This window comes from Podarcis vaucheri, assembly GCF_965113315.1.
Source record: "Podarcis vaucheri genome assembly, chromosome: 18".
NCBI classification, from domain to species: Eukaryota; Metazoa; Chordata; class Lepidosauria; order Squamata; family Lacertidae; genus Podarcis; species Podarcis vaucheri.
The window spans coordinates 6,084,164-6,111,053 of NC_138756.1; the positions used below are offsets into that span (position 1 = coordinate 6,084,164).

At 47.5% G+C, this 26,890-nt stretch overlaps 1 protein-coding gene across 5 annotated transcripts; it reads right to left on the reverse strand.

Annotated features, from left to right (window-relative positions):
* Nucleotides 1-53: 53 nt before the first annotated feature.
* On the reverse strand, nt 54-26,498 carry NCLN (nicalin). Of its 5 annotated transcripts, none has more exons than XM_082206447.1 (15): nt 26,216-26,498; nt 17,781-17,971; nt 17,390-17,534; nt 16,338-16,432; nt 13,716-13,796; nt 12,319-12,422; nt 12,138-12,226; nt 11,683-11,822; nt 10,299-10,489; nt 7,958-8,045; nt 6,505-6,543; nt 6,214-6,374; nt 3,085-3,138; nt 1,659-1,737; nt 54-685 (listed from the first exon to the last, which is right to left on the reverse strand). In XM_082206447.1, exons 1-15 carry the CDS (start codon nt 26,400-26,402, stop codon nt 626-628), a joined length of 1,704 nt encoding a protein of 567 aa, XP_082062573.1. In that variant the 5' UTR covers nt 26,403-26,498; the 3' UTR covers nt 54-625. The 5 variants fall into 5 exon arrangements, with proteins under 5 accessions (XP_082062573.1, XP_082062575.1, XP_082062572.1 ...); XM_082206449.1 differs by having other exon boundaries at nt 10,311-10,489; nt 26,216-26,497; XM_082206446.1 differs by having other exon boundaries at nt 6,214-6,377; nt 26,216-26,495.
* Nucleotides 26,499-26,890: the final 392 nt, after the last annotated feature.

A 26,890-nucleotide genomic window follows, 5' to 3' on the forward strand; every position in this document is an offset into this window, starting at 1 on the left:
ACAACGCCCTAGATGTCAGAAAGCTGTGATATCAAGAAAGCTCAGGAGGAAACTTCGCAGTAGTTCTCTTTTAATTTACATGTGCACATCTTTTTTTAAAAAACAAAACAAAACACAAACTGATCCCCCCAAAGCAGCCCCTTCAAGTTCTCCATCTGACAGGCAGGCCCCCGCCCACCCCACCAGCCCAAGGCTTCCACCCCCAAAGCTTAAAACCTATGGCACATGTGTTGCCTGCTTCTCGTACAGCAGCTTTGCACTTATGGAAATGTCTTTTTGCTCAGAGGAAGATTTCCAAGGGAAGGCGGGAGGAAGAAAAGAGAAGACAAAAAAGAAGACGACACCCATTGTTCAGTTTGGAAGCAATGGTGTGTGTGTGTGTGTGTGTGTGTGTGTGTGTGTGTGAACGCCTGGGGCTCTGTCCCAAGCAAGGGGGTGGGGGAGCGGGAGGGGAGAGCAACGCAGGCCCGCAAAACGCAAGGGAGTGGGAAGGGCGTTTTCCGTCTCGGCTTCTGCCTCCTGCTCCAGTGTCGCGAAACGGAACGAGGGAACGAGCAGCAGTAGCATCCAACGCAGCGCTCGTCCGGACGGGCTCATTTCCAACGGTGGCGCCTCTGGAACCCTTTCATTGTTGCTTGGATTTCAGGGACAGTCTCTGCACCAACCTGTAAAGCAGACTGAAGTGCTGGGGGGGGCAGGGAAGGGGGGCACACAAGCAGAGAGAGAGAGATAGAGAGAGAAAAACAGACAGTAAGTGGGTGGCTCTGTATCTTCAAGATGAACGCTGAAACGGGCAGAGGGGGTGGGGGAAGTGTTTTCGAATCTGGAAGGCTGCAGCCACATCTGCAACAGCGGTACCTTAAAAGAGGGGCATGTCTGTTGCGCCACAATGAAACGTCCTATGGGGGGCGCAAGGCTTTCTTTGCTATAGCTCAATTCCCCACCCTTGGCCAGCCCACCCACCCATATCAAGTTAGGGAGGCGTCTTCGGGTGGATCACACCCATTGTCTCAAAAACCTGATTTTTAAGCCAGGATCTGGAGCACTGTGAAAGTGGTTCCATAAGGCCAGTGGGAATCTACACTTGTTTTGTCTTTCTCTAACAATAGCCAGCACCTGGGCACCCCACCCCAAAGCAAAACAATACCCGGCAAATCAAAAACGGAGGGGAGTTTTTAAAAAGCCATTTGATATAGAAGAGTCAGGGGAGAATAATCTGTTCAGAGTTTAAAATTCTCCTCGGTTAAGTCTCAATCCTATTTACACCACACACACAACTCAAAATTTGTTCCGATTTCTGTGCATGAAATGAAATGAAATTAACGGGATGGACAAAAAATGTAGCCCCTGAATAGTTTTCCTTTCTGTCTGCAGGTTTACAAGTTTCCTTGCAAACTTGAGGATTCGAAAGGTTAAAAAGGACTCTGTCCACATTAATCTGGCTTAATGTACTGCTAACAGGTAGCCTCCATCATGAAAAGGCATGGAAGCCAGCACCTATTAAGAGGTGGAGGCAAAACTCAAAAATGGGGCAAAAGAAGCTTCTGAATAGACTTTGCCCCAACTCAGACAAGCCCTGGGGAAAAGAGAAAGCAGCTGCCTTGATTTCCTCCTGAAATTTGCTTGAGAGAGGCCACCACGGTCTGTTGCACACTCACCTGGACAGCAACATAGGCTACCCCGAGATAGGCGGCAATGCAGAGAGCCAGGAGGAGATCAAAGATGGCAGGTTTGACCCTGGAAAACAAGCCAAGTTTAGATGTGCACACATTACGGAGTCCCTTAAAGCACACACTTCACGCACTCCTGCGCCACTTCCACAGAAATCGGTGGATTACAAAGTGAATGAGTAACAGGAATACAAAATAAAAAAATTCCTTCCAGTAGCACCTTAAAGACCAACTAGGTTAGTTCTTGGTATGAGCTTTCGTGTGCATGCACACTTCCTCAGATACACTGAAACAGAAGTTGCCAGACCCTTCTATATAGTGAGAAGGTGGGGAGGGGTATTACTCAGAAGGGTGGTGGGAATGGGAGACTGGCAGATAGCTGAGATGAGCCTGTTGACGACTCTTAACGACTGCAATAGGTCTTACAGGAAAAGGCAAGGGGTGAGAAGGTGAGAAATGGCTTAGTCATGTATAATGGGATAAGAATCCAATGTCTTTGTTCAGACCAGGTCTCTCCATGGTTTTGAGTTTGGTAATGAGTTGCAATTCAGCAGCTTCTCTTTCCAGTCTATTTCTGAAATTCCTTTGTAGTAAAACAGCTCCTTTGAGATCTTGTATAGAATGTCCTGGGAAATTGAAGTGTTCTTCTACTGGTTTCTCTCACCAAGGAATACAAAGTCACCCTTTGAAGAGGGGAATGTTTTCTACTTCGCCAGAGCTGCTCATGTTCAGGTGGGTGCTACTCAGAAAGGCCCGTTCCAGCTCCTCTCCCAGGGCGCCCTCCCCTCTTCTCCCTCTGGAAAGAAGAGTGTCCAATTTGCAGCGTCTGCCCCTCCCCACATGTTCTCCTACGAAATGTGCTCAGGGTCAGGTACACCACCAGCCTGAGAAGGCTTGCTTCTGACCCTTCTCTGTTGGGTGGGAAACAGATGGTGCATGGGAGGGGGCACCCAGCCCCATCTGCTGGATTTAACCCCTATTTAACCCCTTCTGCAACCTGCTGGCTGGGGATGATGCCATCGCCGGCCATAACATCTGGCGAGTCCCAAGTTTGAGAAGGCTGCCTTGATAGGTTGGAAACACAGAGTTAGAGTGTGTAAGAGAGAGAGGAGAATAATGGCTGGGCAGGAAGGAGGAATCTCTTGAAGTTTCCTCCTTGGCTGGCAGATCCTCAGAGCCTGTGTATTCAAAGCAGGGCAATGCCAGCACCGCAAGGTGGGAGAAAAGGCTGACCACATTCCTGGGCAAGAGCCCAAAAGGAATTTGCACAGAACATTTCCCAATTCTTTCTGTGGGGTTGATATTAAGAGTTCTTCCTCCCCACCCCACACAGGCCAAGCCCTAGAACGCAGGCCTTTGAGGGGGCCTCTGATCTCAGGGCAAAGAAATACAAAACAAGGTTGCCTGCACTTACCTATAAGCATTCATTACTTGCTTCAACTGGTCGTAGAAAACGAACTCGGGGTCCCTGCATGGGGTTTAGAAAAAGAGGGGTGCCAAATTAACTTGTCAATGTTTTTAAAACAGTTGTGCCTTTGAAAGTCACAACACAACACAGTAAGCTGTAGAAATACACGGGGGTGCCTTATGTACAGAGTCTGATCTAGCTCATCCTAAATACTAATAATCTAACTAAGCTGCCTGAGGGAAGAGCTGTGGGGCTGGAGCTGCCTTGCCCCTCATTGCCAGCTCTGCTGGATCTGACCTGAGAGGAAAAGCGCTCCCGGGGAGGAACAGGCAACCAGCCCCACCAAGCTCCCACCCTCCTCCTGCGAGGATTCCAACGGCCCTCAAGACTCAGACGGTGCGACAGAATCTGCTGTGGCGTCCCAGACTGGTCACCTGGGTCTCGTCTGTGGAGGACGAATGGTTCCAGGGGTGGGGGTGGGGGAGGAGCTCATTATCAGGGGCAGGAGACCCAGAACTGCCACGGACATCGGTGGGGAGCTGCTGCTCTTAACCGTGGTAGAAGAAGGGGAACTTTAATAACTTGGGCTTCAGACTGCTCTTTCCTCCTCCCTTCTATTCATTTCGCCTTGTGTGCCATGCCTTTTAAATATGATTTTTATTAAATTTTCTGTTTTACAATTTCAGATAAACATTTTACATGCTTAAGATATCAATGACTTCCCTTCTCTTTCCATGGTTCATTCTGCATATCATAAATTCCTGCATATTTTACAAAAACTATACTGATCGGTTTTCCATTATTACATCCATCAAAACTTATTTATACTATTGAATTTATCTTAATGCTGCCAGCATTTGCAGCTGTACAATTATTTTCCATATATTCAATAAATGTTTTCCAATCTTCTTTAAATGTATGTTCTTCTTGTTCTCTTATTCTATATATTAAGTCTGCAAGTTGTGCATAGTCTGTCCACTTAAGTTGCCAATCTTCTTTGGTTGGGACCTTGCTCGTTTTCCATTTTGGGGCTAACAAAACATGGGCCGCAGTAGAAGCATACATAAATACCATATTTTTCTGTGTCTAAGACGACCCCTATTTTTTTTTAACCCAAAATTAAGAAATTAAGTTGTTTAGCTTTTTTGGGGGGACGGGGGAGGTCACTTCCGCCAATCGCTCACCCGCCTGCCACAGCCACTGCCGATTGCACACCTGGCCGCAGCCACCAATTGTCTGCCCACTCGCTGCCACCAACAGCCCACCCGCCCACTTGCTGCAGCCACCAATCACCTGCTCAATTGCAGCAGGCCTTGCTGCAGCCACCAATCACCCACCCAATTGCCGCTGCCAATCTCCTGCTTGCTGCTGCCAATAAGCGCACGTCCCCCCCTCGGCATTCACTATCCGTGTATAAGACAACACTCAATTTTTGCCTATTTTTTTAAAGCAAAAAGCAACGTCTGACACACAGAAAAACATGGTAACCGTTTTTGACACCTGGGAATTTCAGTCTGAGTTATCCTCAACAGAAAGGACTCTGGTTTTGGTGGGAAAGTATTTTAAAACATTTTTTTTTCACTTCATCATGGATCATTTCCCAATACAGTGGTACCTTGGGTTAAGAACTTAATTCGTTCTAGAGGTTCATTCTTAACCTGAAACTGTTCTTAACCTGAAGTACCACTTTAGCTAATGGGACCTCCCGCTGCCGCCATAGCACAATTTCTGTTCACATCCTGAAGCAAAGGTAATATTTCTGGGTTAGCAGAGTCTGTAACCTGAAGCGTATGTAACCTGAAGCGTCTGTAACCCAAGGTACCACTGTACTCTTTTACCCAAACGCTCCTACACCTCTTGGTAGTTTGTGTAGGAATACCTGTTTGAGTGCTAGATGAACAGATGTGGGTTCAGTCACACACCTTGTGAGAGAGCAAGCTTTGTTTCCTGCTACTCCAGAGGGGAGAACCTGAACTAGTAGATTCAAACACAATGAAAGGCGATTCCAGCTCAGTATTAGGAATAACTTTCCGAGGGTTAAGAGCTGTTGGACAGTGGAACAGAAAAGCTCAGAAGATGGCGGTGGCCTCTCCTTCATGGGAGGATTTTTAGCACAGGTTGGACGGCCATCTACCAGGAATTCACTAGCTGAGATTCCTGCATTGCAGGGGCTTGTCCTAGATGCCCTTGGTCATTTCAAACATTTATTTCAATTCATTATAAGTCATTTCCCAATACTCTTTTACCCTGTTACATGTCCATGCCATGCTTTTCTAAGGGAGTGTCTGAATGCTGATTTTTGTAAGCCACTCTCAAAGCTTTTCTGGCTAAAGAGCAGAGTATAAATGCCATCAATAAATAAGACACCAGCTGGGCCCTGAACCAGGACCACCCAGAGTCTTTCCTGGAGATGCTTTTTTACCTCTCTATGCCACCCTAGAATCATAGAATCATAGAGTTGGAAGAGACCACAAGGGCCATCGAGTCCAACCCCCTGCCAAGCAGGAAACACCATCAGAGCACTCCTGACATATGGTTGTCAAGCCTCTGCTTAAAGACCTCCAAAGTAGGAGACTCCACCACACTCCTTGGCAGCAAATTCCACTGTCAAACAGCTCTTACTGTCAGGAAGTTCTTCCTAATGTTTAGGTGGAATCTTCTTTCTTGTAGTTTGGATCCATTGCTCCGTGTCCGCTTCTCTGGAGCAGCAGAAAACAACCTTTCTCCCTCCTCTATGTGACATCCTTTTATATATTTGAACACGGCTATCATATCACCCCTTAACCTCCTCTTCTCCAGGCTAAATATGCCCAGCTCCCTTAGCCGTTCCTCATAAGGCATCGTTTCCAGGCCTTTGACCATTTTGGTTGCCCTCCTCTGGACACGTTCCAGTTTGTCAGTGTCCTTCTTGAACTGTGGTGCCCAGAACTGGACACAGTACTCCAGGTGAGGTCTGACCAGAGCAGAATACAGTGGCACTATTACTTCCCTTGATCTAGATGCTATACTCCTATTGATAGCATGTCTCTAACCACGTCAAAAAAGGGTGTGTGTGTGGATATTGAGGGCAGTTAACAGCACAAAAGAGCACCAGAGCAGAACAGGAAAAAGAGTAAAGGGCAGCCCTGCTCTTACCGCTTGTCTGCCTTCACGTGATGCTGCTTGACATCTTTCAGGTAGCGGCTCATGTAATATTCCAGAGTGTTGATGAAAGTGCTGTCTTTGTCGACCAGCTGAGCGGCCCTTGGCTGACTGGTGAGCCAGTCCATCACGGACTCCATCTGTTCCTGCTGGATCTGCTGCAGAGGCAAGGCGGTGGGGAAGGGAGACAGGTAGTCGGTCTGCTCTGCAGATTAACCCCCCCCACCACCCTCAGGCTTCCCCTTGCCCTGTGGGGAAGAGACCCCACTAGCAAGGCATGCTTACCATCTGTTCTGTGAAGATCTGGAGGTCAACAGGTACTCCCTAGAGGAACAGATACAGTGGAAAGTTTTCATCTATAAAGCACATTGGGAATTTTAGGCATCCTGCTATCTTTTTGTTTTTTTGAAGGCAGCCCCTGCTCACGGGCTTTCAATGCAAGAGACACAACCCGAAAGGGGACAAGGATGGGGAGGGAAGAGAAAAACAAGCACGCTCAGGCACCAATTCTTAAAGTTATGTGATGTGGGAGCGAGATGCTTCCCGTTTCCTAATTTTGTTAGCAGCAATGAATGAATACCAACCGCAAATAAAGGTAAAGGTAAAGGGACCCCTGACCATTAGGTCCAGTCGTGACCGACTCTGGGGTTGCGGCACTCATCTCGCTTTACTGGCCGAGGGAGCCGGCGTACAGCTTCCGGGTCACGTGGCCAGCATGACTAAGCTGCTTCTGGCGAACCAGAGCAGTGCACGGAAATGCCGTTTACCTTCCCGCCAGAGTGGTACCTATTTATCTACTTGCACTTTTTGTGCTTTCGAACTGCTAGGTTGGCAGGAGCAGGGACCGAGCAACGGGAGCTCACCCCGTCATTGCGGGGATTCGAACCGCCGACCTTCTGATCGGCAAGTCCTAGGCTCTGTGGTTTAACCCACAGTGCCACCCGCGTCCCTACCAACCGCAAAAATGTTAGGCAAACTTGGCAGCTTCAAGGTTTTTGGCCTTGATCGCTAAATACAAGTCAAACAAGCGTGCTAAATTAGACCACTCCCTGGGAAAACAGAACAAAAAATTCCAGTGCAAATCACCCAGTTCAAAATTTTCTGGGACAGCACACATCACTGCTCATGCTATAAGTGCAAGATAATGTGAGGCACTCCTGACCCTGGGTTTCAAGCCAGGCAGGCATGGCTTCTTCCAGAATAGCCTTTCTGAACAACCCTGCAGCCCTCAATGGGCAGTTCAGTGGCTGCTGAGCACACTTAATCCATGTTCTGCTGTCTTGGGTTTTTCTGGTCCCTCATTAGGGCTCCCCCTCCCCACAAGCATAAAATTTCTTTTGCTCCCCATGGAGCATGCTAATATTCCCTCCTTGTTTCTGAAGAGCCTTGTTTTGGCAACATGCTCCTCGTAACTCAGCACCTGAGTGCGATGTTAGTGTATCTGATAATCACCACCAAGACCAGGGATGGTTTAGGGGAGGAAAGGAGCCAAATGGAGCTGGTCTTTCAGAATGGCCCCGTTGCCCCTTATTTCCAGCCAGGTCAAGTGGCAGCCTACAGCTGACCGTTCATGCTGCCCTATCAGCCCCTTGGCTGCAATCGGTGGAATGGCTGCTAACAGTTCTGGGAGGGGGAGAGTCAAATAAGGAAATGTGATGGGGCCACGCTGAGCCTCTTCCTCTGCTGTGGCTAGCGAAAACTGCCTGGGGGGGGAGCAGATGTAGAGAAAAACCCTCACCTTTTCTGTTAGGTTGTAGATAACCCGCGTCAAAGCCTCCACAACAATGCGGGTGTTGCGGGTTAGAATTTTGGGGTCGACCCGTGCCCTGCAAAGGGGAAAGGCAACAGCGGTGTCAAGAACATATTTTCTTGGGAGGGAGGGAGAGCAGGCATTTGAACGACTGACTACCAAGTTTCTCATTTGGGCCCCGTGTCGTGCAGTCTTCCGCCAGCAGTCCCACTTGGGCCCGAGGTCTTTAAAAAGGGACAACAAGCCCATGGTCCTCATAAACGTGGAAGGGAGCATGCAAACCAATGTCTTCCTTCAAAAAAGGGAGCAAGGCCCATACGACGCAGTTCATACAGCTGGCTATCCCACCCCCCACCTTGCCAGCAAGCCAATCTGGAGATGATGAAGCCTTGGGGCAGAATTCTGGGGGAGATACTCCCAACTGCAGTGGTAACTTTCAAGAACTGATGGCTGGCTGTGCTTGTTTTCCTCCTCCCTTTCCAACCCTTTCCCCTTTCGGCAAGGAACCATTTCAGATAACCAGGTGGCTGGGAAGGGTGCGCATGCTGCATTTTAAAAAAACGCTCCTCCACATTAAGAGTGCTATATATTGATTGAGGGACGCGGGTGGTGCTGTGGGTTAAACCACAGAGCCTAGGGCTTGCCGATCAGAAGGTCGGCGGTTCGAATCCCCGTGACGGGGTGAGCTCCTGTTGCTCGGTCCCTGCTCCTGCCAACCTAGCAGTTCGAAAGCACGTCAAAGTGCAAGTAGATAAATAGGTATCGATCCAGCAGGAAGGTAAACGGCGTTTCCGTGCGCTGCTCTGGTTCACCAGAAGCGGCTTAGTCCTGCTGGCCACATGACCCGGAAGCTGTACGCCGGCTCCCTCGGCCAGTAAAGCGAGATGAGCGCCGCAACCCCAGAGTCAGTCACGACTGGACCTAATGGTCAGGGGTCCCTTTACCTTTACCTTATGTGTTAGCTATGCACAGTAGGAAAGCTAGGATACCAGTAAGAATTCGTTTGCCACCCCAAACTGGTGTTAACAGGGGGGAAGGATCTTATCACCCTGCAGGTGTTGCTGGGCTACAACATCCCATCATCCCTGTTGGGTGCTGGTGCTGACAGCTGGTTGAGTCCCAACAACATCCAGAGGACCAGCATGGCTTCCCCACCCCTACTTCATACCAAGACTGAGGGCCAAACTGGAAGCCACCACTGGCACACTTTTCACACACAACGGAGGGCAAGCTACTGGACTTGCGCAAGGAATTCTGCTTCCAGAGAAACATACAAAGCTTTTCGTACAAAATGCCTCCACACCCACCCACTGCTACGTTGCAGTGAGGCTGGGAGGGAGACAGAGACAGAAAGAGAAACGACAGACGAGCCTAAGCCCGTCCTGCCAGATCATAAGAGCATTCAGACATGCAGGCTCTTTGCCTCCCAGCCAGAACTCGTGGGATTCGTGTTTAGAAGACGTGGTTTAAGAAACAGCTTACGTGGTTTAAGAAAGGGGAAATGGCTACACTTCCCCCTGCATAACTTTTGTCTGCCAACAGGTAATATTAAGTCTCCACTGCTAAATGCAATCTCACATGTTCAGCTCCTGAGCCAAGTGGCAGCCCTCCAAGTTTATGCCCTATGGAATGGCTGTAAGCTTGATGACAGAGCACCTGCTGTGACAGCAGAAGGATCCGGGTTCAGACTCTGAATCTCCAGTTAGGGCTGTAGGAAAAGGTTAAAAGGTAAAGGACCCCTGGACAGTTAAGCCCAGTCAAAGGCGACTATGGGGTTGCGGCGCTCATCTCACTTTCAGGCAGAGGGAGCTGATGTTGGTCCACAGACAGCTTTCCGGGTCATGTGGCAAGCAGGACTAGACCGCTTCAGCCACAACGGGACACTGTGACAGAAACCAGAGCGCATGGAAACGCTGTTTACCTTCCCACCGCAGCGGTACCTATTTATTTACTTGCACTGGTGTGATTTTGAACTGCTAGGTTGGCAGGAGCTGGGACTGAGCAACGGGAGCTCACTCCGTTACGGGGATTAGAACGGCCGGCCTTCTGATTGGCAAGCCCAAGAGGCTCAGCGGTTTAGATCACAGTGCCACCCACATCCTTGCTGGGAAAGGGCTCCAGTCTGAACCCCTGGAGAGCTACTGCCAGCCAGTGTGGGCAATGGTGAGTTAATGGGCCCAAATGGTTTGACTCAGTGAGAGGCAGCTTCATGTTTCCTAATGAGTTCAAGGTTCGTTTTCTGATAATGATCCTAAGCTCACATGTGCAAGTAGACCAGCAGCTGAAAGCTATTGACACCCCCTGCCAGCCCTTATTGCAGCCTCCTCACCCAGCGGCTGACCTCACGTCCATGATGCTCTTGCGCAGGCCGTCTCGGTGGCTCTCGAGGTGGGAGACGGTGAAGGCTGGGAGGCGTCGGATGGCAAAGCGCTCATGCTCCCAGGCCAGCATGTCTTCCGCGAGGTTGATTTTCTTGTGCACCATGGAGAACCTCACCTCTGGGAACTGGCTGGCAACCACCTGGGAGACAAGTCACCAGAAAGAGAGGGGTGAGGAGGCGCCAAGCAACTTGCCTCCGGGGCACAGTTAGCAACTCCCTCGCAACCCTGCTTTTCTTAAAACAGGGTCTGCGACTTTGCCATGCTGCGCAACCCCAATCTATTCCCAAAAGGGGAATAGTAGTAGTAATAATAATAATAATTTATTTATACCCCACCCATCTGGCTGGGTTTCCCCAGCCACTCTGGGCGGCTTCCAACAAAGATTAAAAATACATTAAAACATCAGTCATTGAAAACTTCCCTAAACAGGGCTCAGTGAGAGAGGGTCTGCTTTTCATCTCCAGCTAGGACCGGGAGAGACTCCCTGCCTGACACCCTGGAGAGACACTGCCAGTCAGTATGGGTGATGCTGAGCTAGATGGACCAATGGACTGTTTTAAAACAGTCATAAGGACTAGAATCTTGCTTCAATTTTTAAAGGAAAGGACTGTGCCTCAGCGGCAGAGCACCCGCTTCACATTCAGCTTTCAGGTTCAGTCCTCCGCATCTTCGGGTAGGGATGGCAACTGTCCCCTGCCTGAAACCCTGTAGTTTCCAAGTCACCTTCAAAGGTAGCCCCCTGTAGCAGTAGTCCAAGTGGGAGATAACCAGAACATGGACCACTCTGAATAAAAAAATCCTTTCAGTAGCACCTTAAAGACCAACTAAGTTAGTTCTTGGTATGAGCTTTCGTGTGCATGCACACGAAAGCTCATACCAAGAACTAACTTAGTTGGTCTTTAAGGTACTACTGGAAGGAATTTTTTATTTTGACTATGGCAGACCAACACGGCTACCTATCTGTAAATGGACCACTCTGGCGAGACAGGGCACAGGCAGGTAGGGTCTCAGCCAGTGTACCCAATGCAGCTGGTAGACAGCAGCCCTGGACACAGAACTGACCTGTGAATCCATGACTCCCAGGCTGTGCACCTGGTCCTTTAGGTGGGCAGTTACCCCTACAGGACTGGGGAGTCCTCCACACCTGTGTCCCCCAGAAACAGTAATTCTGTAGTAAAGACAGCTGCTTTATTTCCTCCAGAAAAGGGGGAAGAGGCATCCACATTAGCCGGAGCACAGTGGGATGTTCTGCCAGGAAGGCACACTGAGTGTTCAACTGCTGCTGCCCTCCCATCTTGCCCAACACACGCCAGCCTGACCCCCTTTGTTTACCAGCTCCAGCTCCTTCAGAAAAGCATGCTGAAGGGTCCCCTCTTTTGGAGGCTTCGAGACGTGTAGGTGGAGACTGTTCCCTCTTCCCAGAGTGTCCAGACAGAGTACGAAGGCCACGTTGTCCTGCAGCAAACTGGAATCTGAAATAAGGGATGTGAAATGGCCATCATCCTACAAAGAGTTATGGGGCGGGGAAGGAGGTGGAAGAGACATCTTTGCATGCTCTTTATGCAACATGAAAAACCACCGATTGTCAGCTAAGACCAGGGGTAGTCGCAAGCTATTTATTGAGAGCTACAGGCTCACATTTCTAAAAGTGAGAAAATTAGGCCCATGGCTTCCCAGTCATCCTCCTGATGCCTCCTCTCCCCTCCTGGCCAACTCATAAGCCAGGTCTTGCACCTGGCCGTAGAACCTCCAGGTTTATGGGGAATATAACAATAAGCCTACAGCACCTGTGTGATCCAGATTGTCTTCCAGCCACCGCTTGGTCCCTTGATAGTTAAACTTGCCACCTCCAGACGCAAAGAACAGCAGATTATACCTGGGGGGGCAAAGAGAAGGGTCAAGCTTACATTCTGGCCATTGCACCCCCGCTTTGGGCAAAAGGCCTCCCAGAAGAGAAATTCGACTTACCCGGCGTGTGTCCGTTTGTACGTGTAGAGGCGAGAGAACAGCCTGGCCAGTTCCAGGAGCATGGCGACTCCACTGCCGTTGGAGTCGGCGCCATGGGAGAGCCACTGGGGGGGGGGGAGAGAATATCCAATATTAAGGGCAACTTTGGGTTTGGGGACACACTAGCAAAGGGGGAATGGGAAGCAAGCCAGATCCTTGCAGAGCAAGCCAAGTCATTGCCACACATTGCAGCCAGCAGGAAGCTGGGATTTTTTTGCCACTGAATGGCGCAACAGCCACAAACATCTGCAGCTTTAAAAAAAAAAAATAGAACAGCTGTGATCCACAAAAGGGAAGGCCAGCCGGGTGCTGAGGACAGTCAAGGTGGGAGGGCAGCTTGCCTTCCAGTCCTGCTTGTGAGCTCCCTCCTCAATAAACACATGAGACGTAACCGGCTGTGTTCTTAGATAAATAAGGTATACAATTCATAGTAGCAAATTGTAAATTTCAACAGAAGTAATCCATAAAATTCAACAAACAAACAAACAATAATAATAATGATTTTTATTTATACCCCGTCCTCCCCAGCCAAGGCCGGGCTCAGGGTGGCTAACAAGCAATAATAAAAATAAGTTGAATGAATACAACTAAAATATAACATTAAAATATTGAAACATTAAAATAGTAAAATGTAGCCTCATCGCAGGAGGAGAAAGGAAAAGAAAAAAGAAAGAGGGGGAGGGAATCAAATTGGCTCCAAGCCAAAGGCCAGGCGGAACAACTCTGTCTTACAGGCCATGCGGAAAGAAATCAGATCCTGCAGGGCCCTGGTCTCATGAGGCAGAGCGTTCCACCAGGCCGGAGCCAGAGGTGAAAAGGCCCTGGACTCTGGTTGAAGCTAATCTAACTTCCTTAGGGCCCGGGACCACTAGGGTGTTGCTATTTATGGACCTTGAGGCTCTCCGTGGGGCAGACCGGGAGAGGCGGTCCCGTAGGTACGAGGGTCCTAGGCCGTGAAGGGCTTTAAAGGTCAAAACCAGCACCTTAAATCTGACCCTGTACTCCACAGGGAGCCAGTGCAGCTGGAAAAGCACTGGGTGAATATGCTCCCATGGCAGAGACCCTATGAGGAGCCTCGCTGAGGCATTCTGCACCCGCTGGAGTTTCTGGGACAGCTTCAAGGGCAGCCCTGCGTAGTGCGAATTACAGTAGTCAAGCCTGGAGGTGACCGTCGCATGGATCACAAAGCAGAAGGCCCAGTGGATCAGATCATCCTATAATCAGTTCATGCATAAGGTCTGCCCAAATTTAAAGGAACTGTTAATGTATAACAACGTAGGTGGCTTGCATAAGTGAGCCATGCTGCATTAAACAGAAAGGCCAAAGAAAGCATGGGGAAACAGCCGACAGAAACTTACCGGTGCCACTCCAAAAGAGTCGTAGTGAGCGACTACTACAATAGTAGGCAAGTCCTCTCCTCCCAGACCAGTCAGCCGACCCTAGCAAGGGGAGCAGGGGAGGAATCATTACATCAAGGCCATTTCTGCCACTGTGTCAATGCAAGACACCACACATCACCTCTGCCTCCTCATGAAATCTAGGGAACTGCAGAGTTGGAAGGTATCCTGAGGGTCATCTAGTCCAACTCCCTGCAATTTTAGGAATCTCAGCTAAAGCATCCTTGACAGGTGGCCATCCAACCTCTGCTTAAAAACCTCCAATGAAGTCCGTCACCTTCCAAGGGAGTCTGTTCCATTGTCGAACAGCTCTTAGAGTATTATTGCTATTGCAAATCACTTTCTAAACACCTTCAGAATATCTGCTGTAAATCATTTCTGAACATTTTCAAAATCCCTACACAGACTTCTCGTCTGCGTTCCCTTATCCAGCGTAGGCTCCTTGGTTTTGGGTTTTTTGTTCCTTCCCAGCCCTTCTCACCTATGCCTATTGCTCATGACTTTTACTCCTGGAGCTCCACAAGCCTCGACTGTCCAAAGGTCTCCAGCTCCACCAAAAGACTCACGTATCATCTCTTAAACTCCGAACTGCCTCCCTCCTCCTTTCAAATCTCTCCTCACACCTTTTCTGCAAAGCCTTTGGCACCGCTGCCTATACCACTTTGTGCCCTGTCGTAACCTGCCAGCCTGTAACCAGGTCCATGCAGATGTATTGATTTTATTAATAATTCGGAAGAGTTTTTTTGGGGGGAGCCTCATAATAATATCATGGCAGTGTACAATAAAATACGTAAGACAAATGGCAAACAATGAATCTTATTAATTCTCTAAGAATGCTTGGCGGAAACAAACACACCGGTAATAACATGCAAGGATTGGATATTCTTTCTCTGCCTTATTTACTGCATCCACTTCCACTGCATTTCCTTATCACCCCTATGTCAAATTTAGACTGTAAACTCCTCCAGAAAGAGACTTTTCCTCCAGAAAGAGGACTGTCTGCTTCTAATCGCCAGAAGCATGATGCACACTGATTGAACAATAATTTTAGTAAAATGATTTTTTAAAAAGCAGGGTTAAGAGTCAGGCTTGTGAAAAGTAGTTAAGACTAGACTCTGGGAACCTGTACTCTTGGCTTGGTAGCCCAAAACAAGTGCCTCCTTGGCCCTAGCAAACATGCCCCAGCTCTTCCTGTGTTTGCAAAGTTACATTTGTGCCCATTTTATTTAACAAAAAGCACGCACCATTTTCACCGTGGTGTTTTATTTTTTAAAAAAACCAACCTCTAAGCAGCTTACAATAAATATTAAAGATTATCAATTTTTAAAAGTAAAAACAAAATCAAAAATAATTAAAATCAACAGCAAAAAGATTAAAGCACGTCAACATTCGTGTATCTGGACAGACTTGTCTAAAAAGAAAAATAAATGTTTTAAGCAGACACATAAAAGTGTACAGCAAAGTTGGCCACCTGAGGTCAATGAGCAAGGAGTTCCAAAGTGCAGGTGCCACCATACTAAATGAATGATTTCTTACAAGGGCAGAAAGAGCACTTACTGTGGCACCTGTAACAGTGCCAGCCCTGCAGGTTGACGCAGTTGAGTGGGCACATAAATGGTTAAGGCAAACGTGCAGGTAAACTGGGCCCAGGCAGTTACTATGTACCAAAAGTAAATGTTAAAAATTCTGCTCATATTGATCCAGAGCAGATTCCAACGTATAGTTAGCAGAGCAAAATAAACTTAGCACGTTGTAGGATTCCCAAACAAAATAGACCAGAGGCAATTAACATTCCATCCAGCAGAGCTTTACTACTACTGAAGGCAAATGAGCATAATGGTCACAAATCCAATTCATTCAGGATTGGCCCCGTCCATAAGAAATCCAGTTGCAGCAGACTTAACCTAAATTTACAATAACGCATAATAAGACTAAAACTAAGCACTTAAGCATACTATATACAGAACACCACACCAGAAGGAAAGAATGACAGAATGTGAAACTCGGGCTCCTTCTGGCCTATTATTATAGCCAGCATGACCTTGGGTGAAAGAGATAACAGGACCAGTTTAAACCAGCTGTTCAGCTTCTCTGAAGGTATAAACCGAACACCAGGAACCTTTTGCTTGTTTCTAGGCAGAACAGAAGCCTGCTTGTTAGCTAGAAACTTCAGTTTGTATCACACAGGGAAGCTTCCAGATCCCTCTTGAATCAATTAGAATAGGCAAGATCTCTACACCTTAGATCAATTACCTTCTGCACCAAGAAATGCAAACTGACAGTAACACCTTGAAGTTGGCCTGGCAGGAATACGGCAACCAGAGCAGACTTGGGTTTTGGTTGGCTTTCTTGCGGGTTTATTAAATTTGTACACTGACCTTCAACGAAAGACCACAGGGCGGTTCAGCCCTCTGAGCAGAAGTGTTACAAGCTGATAGGGTCTCTCACTCCTGTCAGCAACCGCGCTGCAGCACTCTGCCCTAACTACAGTTTCTGGGTCAAGCGCAAAAGAAGCCCCGCACAGTGCATTATGGTAATCCAACCTTGAAAAGTCAGTATGCCAGGAAGTGCTCCCGAACTCACCTCCACACTGGTGATGAGCCAGTCACTGACTGCTTTGCTCTGAGCCCCACTGGTCACCATCTGGAAGCCGTTGGCAGTTGCTGTGTGTAAAAGTACTAGGAAGAAAACAGGTGCGTAAAGATAAGAGTACACAGCTACACTTTGCCTTCATTCACAACAGTATCAGAAACCTTGCAAATTGCGGGGAGTATAGAAGACACACATGGATTTGAGCAGGCATGGTTTATATATTCTGGACAGTCTTTCCTATCCACGGTCAAGGTTTGAACTCTTTATATTTAACATAATTTTTCAAAATATAACAGGAATTGGGTTCATGTATACATTTCTGATCACAATTCAAAGTGTTAGTGCTGACCTTTAAAGCCCTAAGCGGACTCTGCCCTGTAGACCTGAAGGAGCGTCTCCACCCCATCGTCCAGCCTGGACACTGAGGTCCAGCTCCAAGGGCCTTCTGGCAGTTCCCTCACTGTGAGGTTACAGGGAACCAGGCAGAGGGTCTTCTCAGTAGTCGCACCCGCCCTGTGGAACGCCCTCCCACCGGATGTCAAGGAAATAAACAACTGAAGGCAGCCCTGTTTGGGGAAGTTTATAATGTTTGATTGTGTTTTTTATATTCTGTTGGGAGCCGCCCAGAGTGTCTGGGAAACGCAGCCAGATGGGCAGGGTATAAATAATAAAATTATTATTAATAATTATTATGAATTTCAATGAGTCTGTTCTGAGTAAAACTTAGTTGGAAACAACCCATTGCCTCAGGCTTCTTCATAATGTAGTCCTATTCCTGTCTACTAAAAAACAAAACCCACCGAGTCCCATGGTGTTTAATCCCAGATAAGGGGGTATAGTATTCTAGAGCTGGATCTTTCCCAACACCTGCCAAGCTTTTTTTTAATGATCCCTCTCTTATACCAGTAGTAAAGCCTGTTGGATCTATCTGGAGTTGCTGTTCCAAATACAAGGTGCCACCTCTGAAAAGGCCCTTGGAAGATGGTCTTAAAGGGAGGCGACCCCTGAAGCTAATCCCAGTTATTTTTTTGAAAGAGGCCTACCTTCAGCAGCTGAAGCTGAGCCTTGCGACGCAGAAGCCGCCTGCGTTTGCTCGTAGATCGAGAGGAGATCATCATCTTCCTCAGCAAAGTAGACCGGCACAATGGTTTCCATCGCCAGCATTTCTGGCTCAATCTCCATGAATTGCTGGGGAGGAGCAGATAAAAGACTCAGTGACTTGCAGAGGAGGACTCCGCTCACCCTCCGGACCTCACTTGGAGGAGGCACACAAAGAAGGTCCTCAGAGGATGATCTCGGGGTCCAGGTAGAAGCCATAATATCGGCTTGATTACAGGTGGCATAAGGATTTCTGGAATTAAGCAGGGGAGGCAGTTTCAGCACGCTGAAGCACAATTACGATCGTAAGGCAGGGGCCCTCAAAGGGATGCTTACCCGGATGACATCCTGAGGCACCGAGTACATGTTCTGTGGCAGGATGATCACCACGGCACCGGCCGACTGGCGAAGCGCCTTCTGGTACTGTTCGTAGGAGAAGTCCATCAGCCGCATCATCACGCAGCGGCGGCTCAAGACATCCGCCTCCACTGTGCGAGCCTCTGTATTTAGCATGGCATTCCGAGTGCCTGTCAAAAGCAGAGAAAGGGGCCTAGTACGTAGCCATGAAGGTACTTTAGATCCACAGATATGAGGCCTCCCCATGTCCTAAAAAGAGAATGTGAATGCTTAATTGCCTGTTTCCTCCTCCCTCCTAATCTGTTCCTTTTCTCTCATGTCTTTTTTGGAATTTTAAGTTTGTGGGCAGAGACTGTGCCTTTTTAGGGGTGTGGAGTGATTACTAAGCTGCTCTGGGAGTCTTCACTGGCTGGAGAATGGGATTTTTAAAAAAGGTCTTTAAATAACTCAATAACAACACCTCCCCAACCCTTTAAGGTCAATTCTCAGGTTGTGTAGTATTGACTATGAAGGGCTGGTACCATCAGGAACGTTCAGTGATCAGTTCTGGAGATGCTTTGCCAACGTTGGCAGGTGTAGATCTTGCCAAGAGAGCAGAGTTGAAAAAGCTTAGTAGAAACCACGCAGTGGGAATGCCACATGCCTTTGTTGTGGGGGCTCACACCATGAACTGTCAACTCCCAAACTCACCGTGTGACACGATTTGGAAAGGAAGTGAGCTGCGACAGCATGTGAGCCACAACTCTAGTGTAGAGCTACAATTTAATGCACAGCTTCTCCACCCGCTGTGACTGGGGTGCATTTTGATGTCAAAGCAATTTTATCTGTACGATTTTATTTTAAACTACTTTAATAACTGCACTGCCTTTCTTTATTGCAATTGGCATAGTTGCTTATTTTAATGTTTCGCTTTTGGGTCTATTACACCAAATCACACAGGGTGGTAAAAACAAAAAGTTATAGTAGCAGCAGCAGTTTCAAAAAGTTCTCTCCAAACCATGCAGAAAGGCAGTAAAATGGCAAATGCAATTCAGTGTAAGCAAGTGTAAAATGACGCACATTGGGGCAAAAATTCCTAACTTCACATATACGCTAACAGGGTCTGACCTGGTGGTGACTGACCAGGAAAGACATCTTGGGGCCATGGTGGATAGCTCGATGAAAATGTCGACCCAGTGTGCGGCAGCTGTGAAAAAGGTGAATTCCATGTTAGGGATCATTAGGAAAGGGACTGGAAATAAAACGACTACTACGATAATGCCATTATACGAATCTACAGTGAGACCACACTTGCAATACTGCTGTACAGTTTTGGTTGCCTCACCTTGGAAAGGTTACTACAGAGCTGGAAGAGATCCAGAAAAGGGTAACCAAAACGATCAAGGGACTGGAGCAACTCTCCCATGAGGAAAGGTTACAACATCTGGGACTCATTAGCTTAGAAAAAAAGGCAGTTAAGTGGGCAGAGAACATGATAAGAAGTTATGCATTGTGTGGAGGAAGTAGATTCTGAATACGATAACTTGGGGGCATGCAATGAAGCTGAAGCATGGAAGGTTCAGGACAGACAAAAGGCAAACCTTTGTCACACAGGGCATAAACTGTGGCTACCAAACTTACTGTACGCTTGTGAAATATAGACCACTAAGAAACGACATCTCCAACTCCTTTCAACATTTCATCAATGGTAAAATTCCATTCAATTTTACAGATCACTTGGGAAGACAGGCGAACTAACGCCAGTGTACTAGAAGAAGCAAAGATCACCAGTGTGGAAGCATTGATTCTTCAACATCAACTTTGTTGGACTGGTTATGTTGTTCAGATGCCTGATTAACGTCTTCCAAAGCAACTACTCTATTCCGAACTTACAAATGGAAAGCATAATGTTGGTGGTCAACAAAAGAGGTTTAAAGACTCTCTCAATGCAAATCTTAAAAAAATGTAGTATAAACACCGACAACTGGAAAACACTGGCCTGCAAGCGCTCCAATTGGAGAGCAGCCTTTACCAAAGGTGTCATGGGCTTTGAAGACGCTCGAAATCAGGACAAAAGGGAGAAACGTGCTAAGAGGAAGGCACGTTTGGCAAACCCTCACCATGACCAACTCCCACCCAGAAACCTATGTCCCCACTGTGGAAGGACGTGTGGATCCAGAATTGGCCTCCACAGTCACTTACGGATTCACTGTTAAGACCGTGCTCATGAAAGACAATCTTACTCGGCTATGAGGGATTGCCAAAGAAGAAGAAGAATCAACTATGGAATTCACAAACCACAATGGCTACCAACTTAGATGGCTTTAAAAAGGAGATCATAAAATTCATGCAGGATAAATCTATCAATAGTTACTTGATGGCTATACAGTAGTGCCCCGCAAGACGAATGCCTCGCAAGACGAAAAACTCGCTAGACGAAAGAGTTTTCCGTTTTTTGAGTCGTTCCGCAAGACGAATTTCCCTATGGGCTTGCTTCGCAAGACGAAACGTCTTGCGAGTTCTTGCGAGTTTGTTTCCTTTTTCTTAAAGCCGCTAAGCCGTTAATAGCCGCTAAGCCGTTAATAGCCGCTAATAGCCGTGCTTCGCAAGACGAAAAAACCGCAAGAGGAAGAGACTCGCGGAATGGATTAATTTCGTCTTGCGAGGCACCACTGTATATTACTTTCAGAATTAAGAGGCGGCATATTCCTTTGAAAGCTAGTTGCTAGGTTTCACAAGCCCTTAAGTGCTTGACTGACAAACGGGAGAAGAGAATGCTTGACTAGAGGGGTCTCTGGCCTGATTCAGCAGAACTGTTTTTGTTTGGGGGTGGGGGGAAAAGCAAATAGGTGTCCACCTTTCACCTGTAGGGAGCAGGAATATTGTCTTTAGATTGGAAGAGTAGTGGACGATTCCCTTACAGCTCACCAGTTACTTAATCCAGGCTGTGCAGTAGAAAAATATGTGTAGGATGCTAACTTTGTGAGACATGTTTTCAAGAATGAGAAACAAGGCAAAATATCTAGGTACCACTGAGGGCTCTGCAGCTGTCGTTGAAATCTTCCCTCCAAAATTTTCCCCAGATTATAGCTCATTTTTGGTGTCTGCTCGTTGCCACTCAGTGTATCTGTTTTGAGTGGTTAGGGAAATGTACAGATAGTTCTCTAGTGCCATCAGTGAACCCTTTTAATCCTAATGTAACTTATTTGCACAGCAGTTTGACAATATACCGTAATTGTAAAAAAAAAACAACCCCCAAAATCTCCAGCTGTCTCCTTGACAATCCTCCCCTAGAAACAGGAAGGGGGTGTCAGCCAGTGATAAAACACGTGCTTTTTCATGCATAATGTCCTAGGTTGAATCCTGACACCTCCCATTAAAAGGGACACACCTCTGTCCAGAGCCCTGTTCTAAGCTATAGGCCAGAGACCACTGAGATAAATAGACTGGTAGCACGACTCAATATGAAGTAGCTTTCTACACCCATGCATGTTAAAACCCTGCCTGTCATCGTCCCTCTCCAAAGGCTCTCCCTCCCTTGCAGATCCTCACAGAGCAGCTGCATGAAACCGGGCACTTGCTTCAAAGACTGGTGGTCTTAGCTAAATATGGGTAGGAACCTGTCTTGATTTACAGTAGCCCCAGTAAGGAGCCGGTCACGCACTGTGAGAAATGAGCGACTGGAGAGGGGAAATAACACATGAGCCTGGAGGCTACACCTGCTGTGTGGAAATACGTTTTGACTAGAGCAGCTGCTTTGCCTGTAAAAGTGGGCGCAAAAATACCAATTGCTGCCTCTTGCAGGGCAAGTGTGTCTTTAATAGTGAGGAGTTCAAAGGGAGGCTCTAGTTTCTCCTGGCCAGTTTGGCAGGAGCTGAACTTCTTAACTGCTGCCCTACTGTGCCCAAAGATGTCTATAAAGCCACAGGATGGAAATTTGGAGTGGGCGGGGCAAGTTAACAGGACAGCTGATCTTACTCTGCTCCCACACCAAGCAATATATATTACTATTATTATTATTCTAGCTCTCACGCACATAGTGTGCTCACCTACCTGTACACAGCCCTATGAAGTGGAAGTTCGGCAGAGACGATTCCATAAATCTTAGCACTACAATTCCAATCAGCCCAAACCAGCATGAACAAAGAATCTGGGATGATGTGAGTTGCAGCTCAACAACATCTAAAGGCCACACTTGTGTGTTCCCTGCACCGCCCAATTAGCTGAGCAGACTGCTGCTTTCCTATATTTAAAGGTATTTCTTGTTTTCATGCTTACCAAAAAAAATAAAAAAGCAGGCATGCTTAGAAAAGGCATGTCGTCTTGTCTGCCTCTCACACACAGGACAGCACCTGCTACAACATATGCATGTGTCACCCAAGAGCAAGGAAAAATACTTGCCCTTCCTTCAGAAGGATTTCTTCACACCCAAATTTTCAACACAACCCTAGGCTTGATTGCACAGAAGCAAACCCACTTAGTTCAATGAGGCCTTACTCTTTCGCAAGAGTGGTTTTGGATTGCAGCCTTAGTCAATTAATCATTTAGAACTCAGGTGACTAATCATCTAAGGCTGAAATCCTGTTCTTGCTTATCTCTGTGCCAGTTACGTTCAACAGAGCAGGCTTTACTTCTGAATAGACTTGCACAGAATTGGGGTGCAGCTTTTTTTAAACTGCAAGTTTCAACTGCAGGTTTTTCTTAAACTTCCCTAATGCAGAGTGGTACAATTCAGCACTACATGCATGCATGCATACATAAATCTCTATATTTACATATGGGAGACTTTACAGGATTAGTATTATATTCTTTATTACAAAGCTTTCAAAAATAAATGCTATATTCTTACACCACCTTGCATATCCAGGCAGGGCTGAGAATGACTCTGGCCTGCAACGCTGGACAGCTCTTGTATAAGGCCAATTCCTGTTCCTAATAAATTTCAGTCTTATAAATATTAATTACATCTTTCAACTCGCTACACAGCACAGAGAATTTGGGTGGTGACTTGAGAGGACTGCAACCAAAATGTAACCACAGAAAAACAAGAGGGAGGTGTTTGCATGCTGTGGAGAACAAGTTTTGCCGAAACACAAAAGGTCATAAGAAGAAGGAAAACTAAGGGAGGCACCCAGGGATAGATCAACTGGTAAAGTATGAAACTCTTAATCTCAGGGTTGTGTGTTCAAGCCCCATGTTGGGCAAAGATGCCTGCATTACAGTTGGTTGGACTAGTCCAACTCTGCAATTCTAAGTGGAGGTAATTTTAATCTGTTTTGGTGTTATAACTGTTTGCATGTTTTGAAAGTATGATTGCAATTTCTTCTTAATTTTATTCTTTTACCCTTTTTGTAAACTGCTTTGAGGGTTGGTTGGGGGGGTTTGCAGTCAAGCGGTGCACCAATCTTACAAAACAAAAATAAATGTTGGCTTGTCAGTTGGAAGAGGAAAAAGAGGGCTGGTGGCAGAGTTCTGCTGCAGGAGAGTACAGTGGTGCCCCGCAAGACGAATGCCTCGCAAGACGGAAAACTCGCTAGACGAAAGAGTTTTCTGTTTTGGAGGTGCTTCGCAAAACGAATCTCCTATGGGCTTGCTTCGCAAGACGAAGAGGTCTTGCGAGTTCCTGCGGGTTTTTCCCCCCTCCCCCCCCTTTTCTAAGCCGTTAAGACGCTTATCAGCTGATCCGATAAGCTGATAAGCCGCTAAAAGCGCTAATCCTCTAATCCGTCAATGGGCTTGCTTCGCAAGACAAAAAAACCGCTAGACGAAGAGAATCACAGAACGGATTCTTTTCATCTTGCGAGGCACCACTGTACGGCTGGCTAGAAACCTTTAAGCAGGAGAACTCCCTTATCAGGAAATCAGAACACACTGCACGGTTTCATCACTGTATATTGCTACACACATACTGTTTAAACTGATCCACCTACATTATTTAAATACAATATGCAAATGTAGGAAGTTGTCTTATACTAAGTCAGACCACCTGCACTGCCCCTCCCTGGTCATTCTACCGCTAAGCCATGGTTTAGTTTCAGCTTAGCGTATCACCTGAACAGTGCTTTGTCGGATAGCTCTTACCCGACAAACCACAGGCTGTGAGCCATAGAAGCAGCAATCGGTGCAGAATGCTGCAGCACGGTTGCTGACAGCAGCGAGGCCTTGCCAGCATGTAACACTTGCGCTCAGAGATTGGCACTCATTGCCAATTTGCTACCAGGCCAAGTTCAAGGTGTTACGGTTAACATATAAAGCAGCTAAGGACCAGTTTACCTACAAGATTGTCTTACCCTGCGTACCCACATGACATGACTGATTCCATCAATGGAGCTGGATCCACTACAGCTGCCACATAACGCCCATTCCACACTTGTAAGAATGAGATCGTTTACTGCGGCAGCACCTACACTTTGGAACTCCCGGCCGATTGAGAACAAGAAGGTGCCTTCACTGTACACACTGGAGCGCCTGCTAAAAAACATTCCTGCTTAGACAAGCCTACCCACATGCTTAGACAGTTAAGGTAATTTTAATCTGCTTTAGCATTTTAACTTTTTTATGTTTTGAACTGTTATCCTCCTCTTGATTTTATTGTTTTATCTTTTTGCAAACCGCTGAGAGATATTTTTTTTTACCATCAAGCAGTATATACATTTCATGCACCTCCACAGAAACAATGCAAACACTAAATACCACAATCTCCTATTTTTACATTAACATACTTCATCTAACACTATGTATGCGTAAAGTTTTAAAATGTTTAAATTTATTATAATCCTTTATTAAATTTGTATCCCACCCTTTCTTCGAAGATCCCAGGGCAGCTCGCAACGGGAAAATTGTATTTTAATTATTGCTCTCCCCCGCCCCATGGTTTTGAGTAGCTGTTGTTTCTACCTTTCGAGTCCCTGTCAGCAGAAAAGGTGGGGGATAAATAATAATAATATGTTGGACAGTAGTTCCCACTAATAATAAATAATATTTTGGGCAGTGGTTCCCACTAAATAATAATTATAATAATATGTTGGGGCAGTGGTTCCCACTTTGGGGGGGGGGGTCTGCAAAACCCACCCAAGGGGGCCCGTGGCACATAGCAAAAACTACCACAGAGACATCTGGCGGTTCCCTCATTGCGAGAAGCGAGGTTACAGGGAACCAGGCAGAGGGCCTTCTCGGTGGTGGCGCCCGCCCTGTGGAACACCCTCCCTTCAGATGTGAAGGAAATAAGCAGCTATCCTATCTTTAAAAGACATCTGAAGGCAGCCCTGTTCAGGGAAGTTTTTAATATTTAACGCTGTACTGTTTTTAACACTTGATTGGGAGCCAACCAGAGTGGCTGGGGAAACTCAGCCAGATAAATAAGAATAAGAATAATCAAAATATTCAAAAGTGGGGGGGGCATGGCTTGGCTTTATGAAAAACAGGGGGTGGAGGGGAATCTTAGCTAATGAGGAACCACTGACGTTAAGGGGGCTGTCAGCACGTGGATTCCGCCCCCAAAGGATCCTGGGAACTGTAGTTCTGTGTGAGGAGAAGACTATATTGGACAATATTTTCTCTATATTGGACAAACAGGCCAAACCTTACGCCAAAGAATAAACGGACATAAATCTGACATCAAGAATCACAAAACAGAGAAACCAGTAGGAGAACACTTCAATCTCCCAGGACATTCTATACAAGATCTCAAAGTAGCTGTTTTACTACAGAGGATTTTCAGAAATAGACTGGAAAGAGAAGCTGCTGAATTGCAACTCATTACCAAACTCAAAACCATGGAGAGACCTGGTCTGAACAGAGGCATTGGATTCTTATCTCATTATACATGACTAAGCCATTTTTCACCTTCTCACCCCTTGCCTTTTCCTGTAAGACCTATTGCAGTCGTTAAGAGTCGTCAACAGGCTCATCTCAGCTATCTGCCAATCTCCCATTCCCACCACCCTTCTGAGTAATACCCCTCCCCACCTTCTCACTATATAGAAGGATCTGGCAACTTCTGTTTCAGTGTATCTGAAGAAGTGTGCATGCACACGAAAGCTCATACCAAGAACTAACTTAGTTGGTCTTTAAGGTGCTACTGGAAGGAATTTTTTTATTAAGAATAATCAAAATGTTCAAAAGTAGGGGGGGGGCATGGCTTGGCTTGATGAAAAACAGGGGGTGGGGGGGAATCTTAGCTAATGAGGAACCACTGACGTCAAGGGGGCTGTCAGCACGTGGATTCCCCCCCGCAAAGGATCCTGGGAACTGTAGTTCTGTGAGTGTGAGGAGAAAACTACAGTTCCTTGGAAACTCTGTGTAGCGGGGATATTGGGGGGGGGGTGTTATTTAAGCGCCTCCTGAGAGGCGGAGGGGGGGGGGAAAGCGTCGTCGTCTCCTTCCCTGCCGCCGCCGCCCCCCGAGCCCCGCCCGAACCCCCTTGGCTCACTGACCGTAGGGCTGCCCCCCGAGCTCGTACTGCTGCATGCGGTAGACGGTGAACTCGTGGGCGGCCGAGGCCGGAGGCGGGCCCAGCAGCAGCAGCAGGACGGCCGGCACCACCAGCAGGAAGCTGAGCGGCAGGCACGAGGCCTTCAGCAGCACCGAGCCCAGCACCTCCTCGCCGGCCTCCTCCAGCATGACGGCGAGCGGCGGCGAGAGCGACCGTGAGGCGACAAGGAAGGAGGAGAAGAAGGAGGAGGAGGCGCTTCTTCGCCTCAGCACATCGCCTCAGAAACAGCGCGCGCGCGAGGCACGCTGGGAAATGGAGTCCGACGCAGCCGCAAGGAGCGCCGGGAAATAAGGCGCCTGATAGTCGACTCGGCTTTTAATAGGCTGGGGCCGCAAGGCACGCTGGGGAATGAAGGCCCGCCGCTTCCTCACAGTTAACTCGGCTGTCCTAAGCCGGAACCGCAAGGCACGCTGGGAAATGGAGGCCGCCTCCTCAGTTTACTCAGCTGTCCTAAGGCCGGAACCGCAAGGTACGCTGGGAATTTGGGTCCGCCGCCGCAAGGAGCGCCGGGAAATAGGAGTTGAGGCGCCCTCATGGAGCTAATTCAGGCCAGGACCGCTGGGAAATGAGTTCAAAGAAGCGAGGGCCTGCCTCCTTCCCTGACAGTCGACTCGGC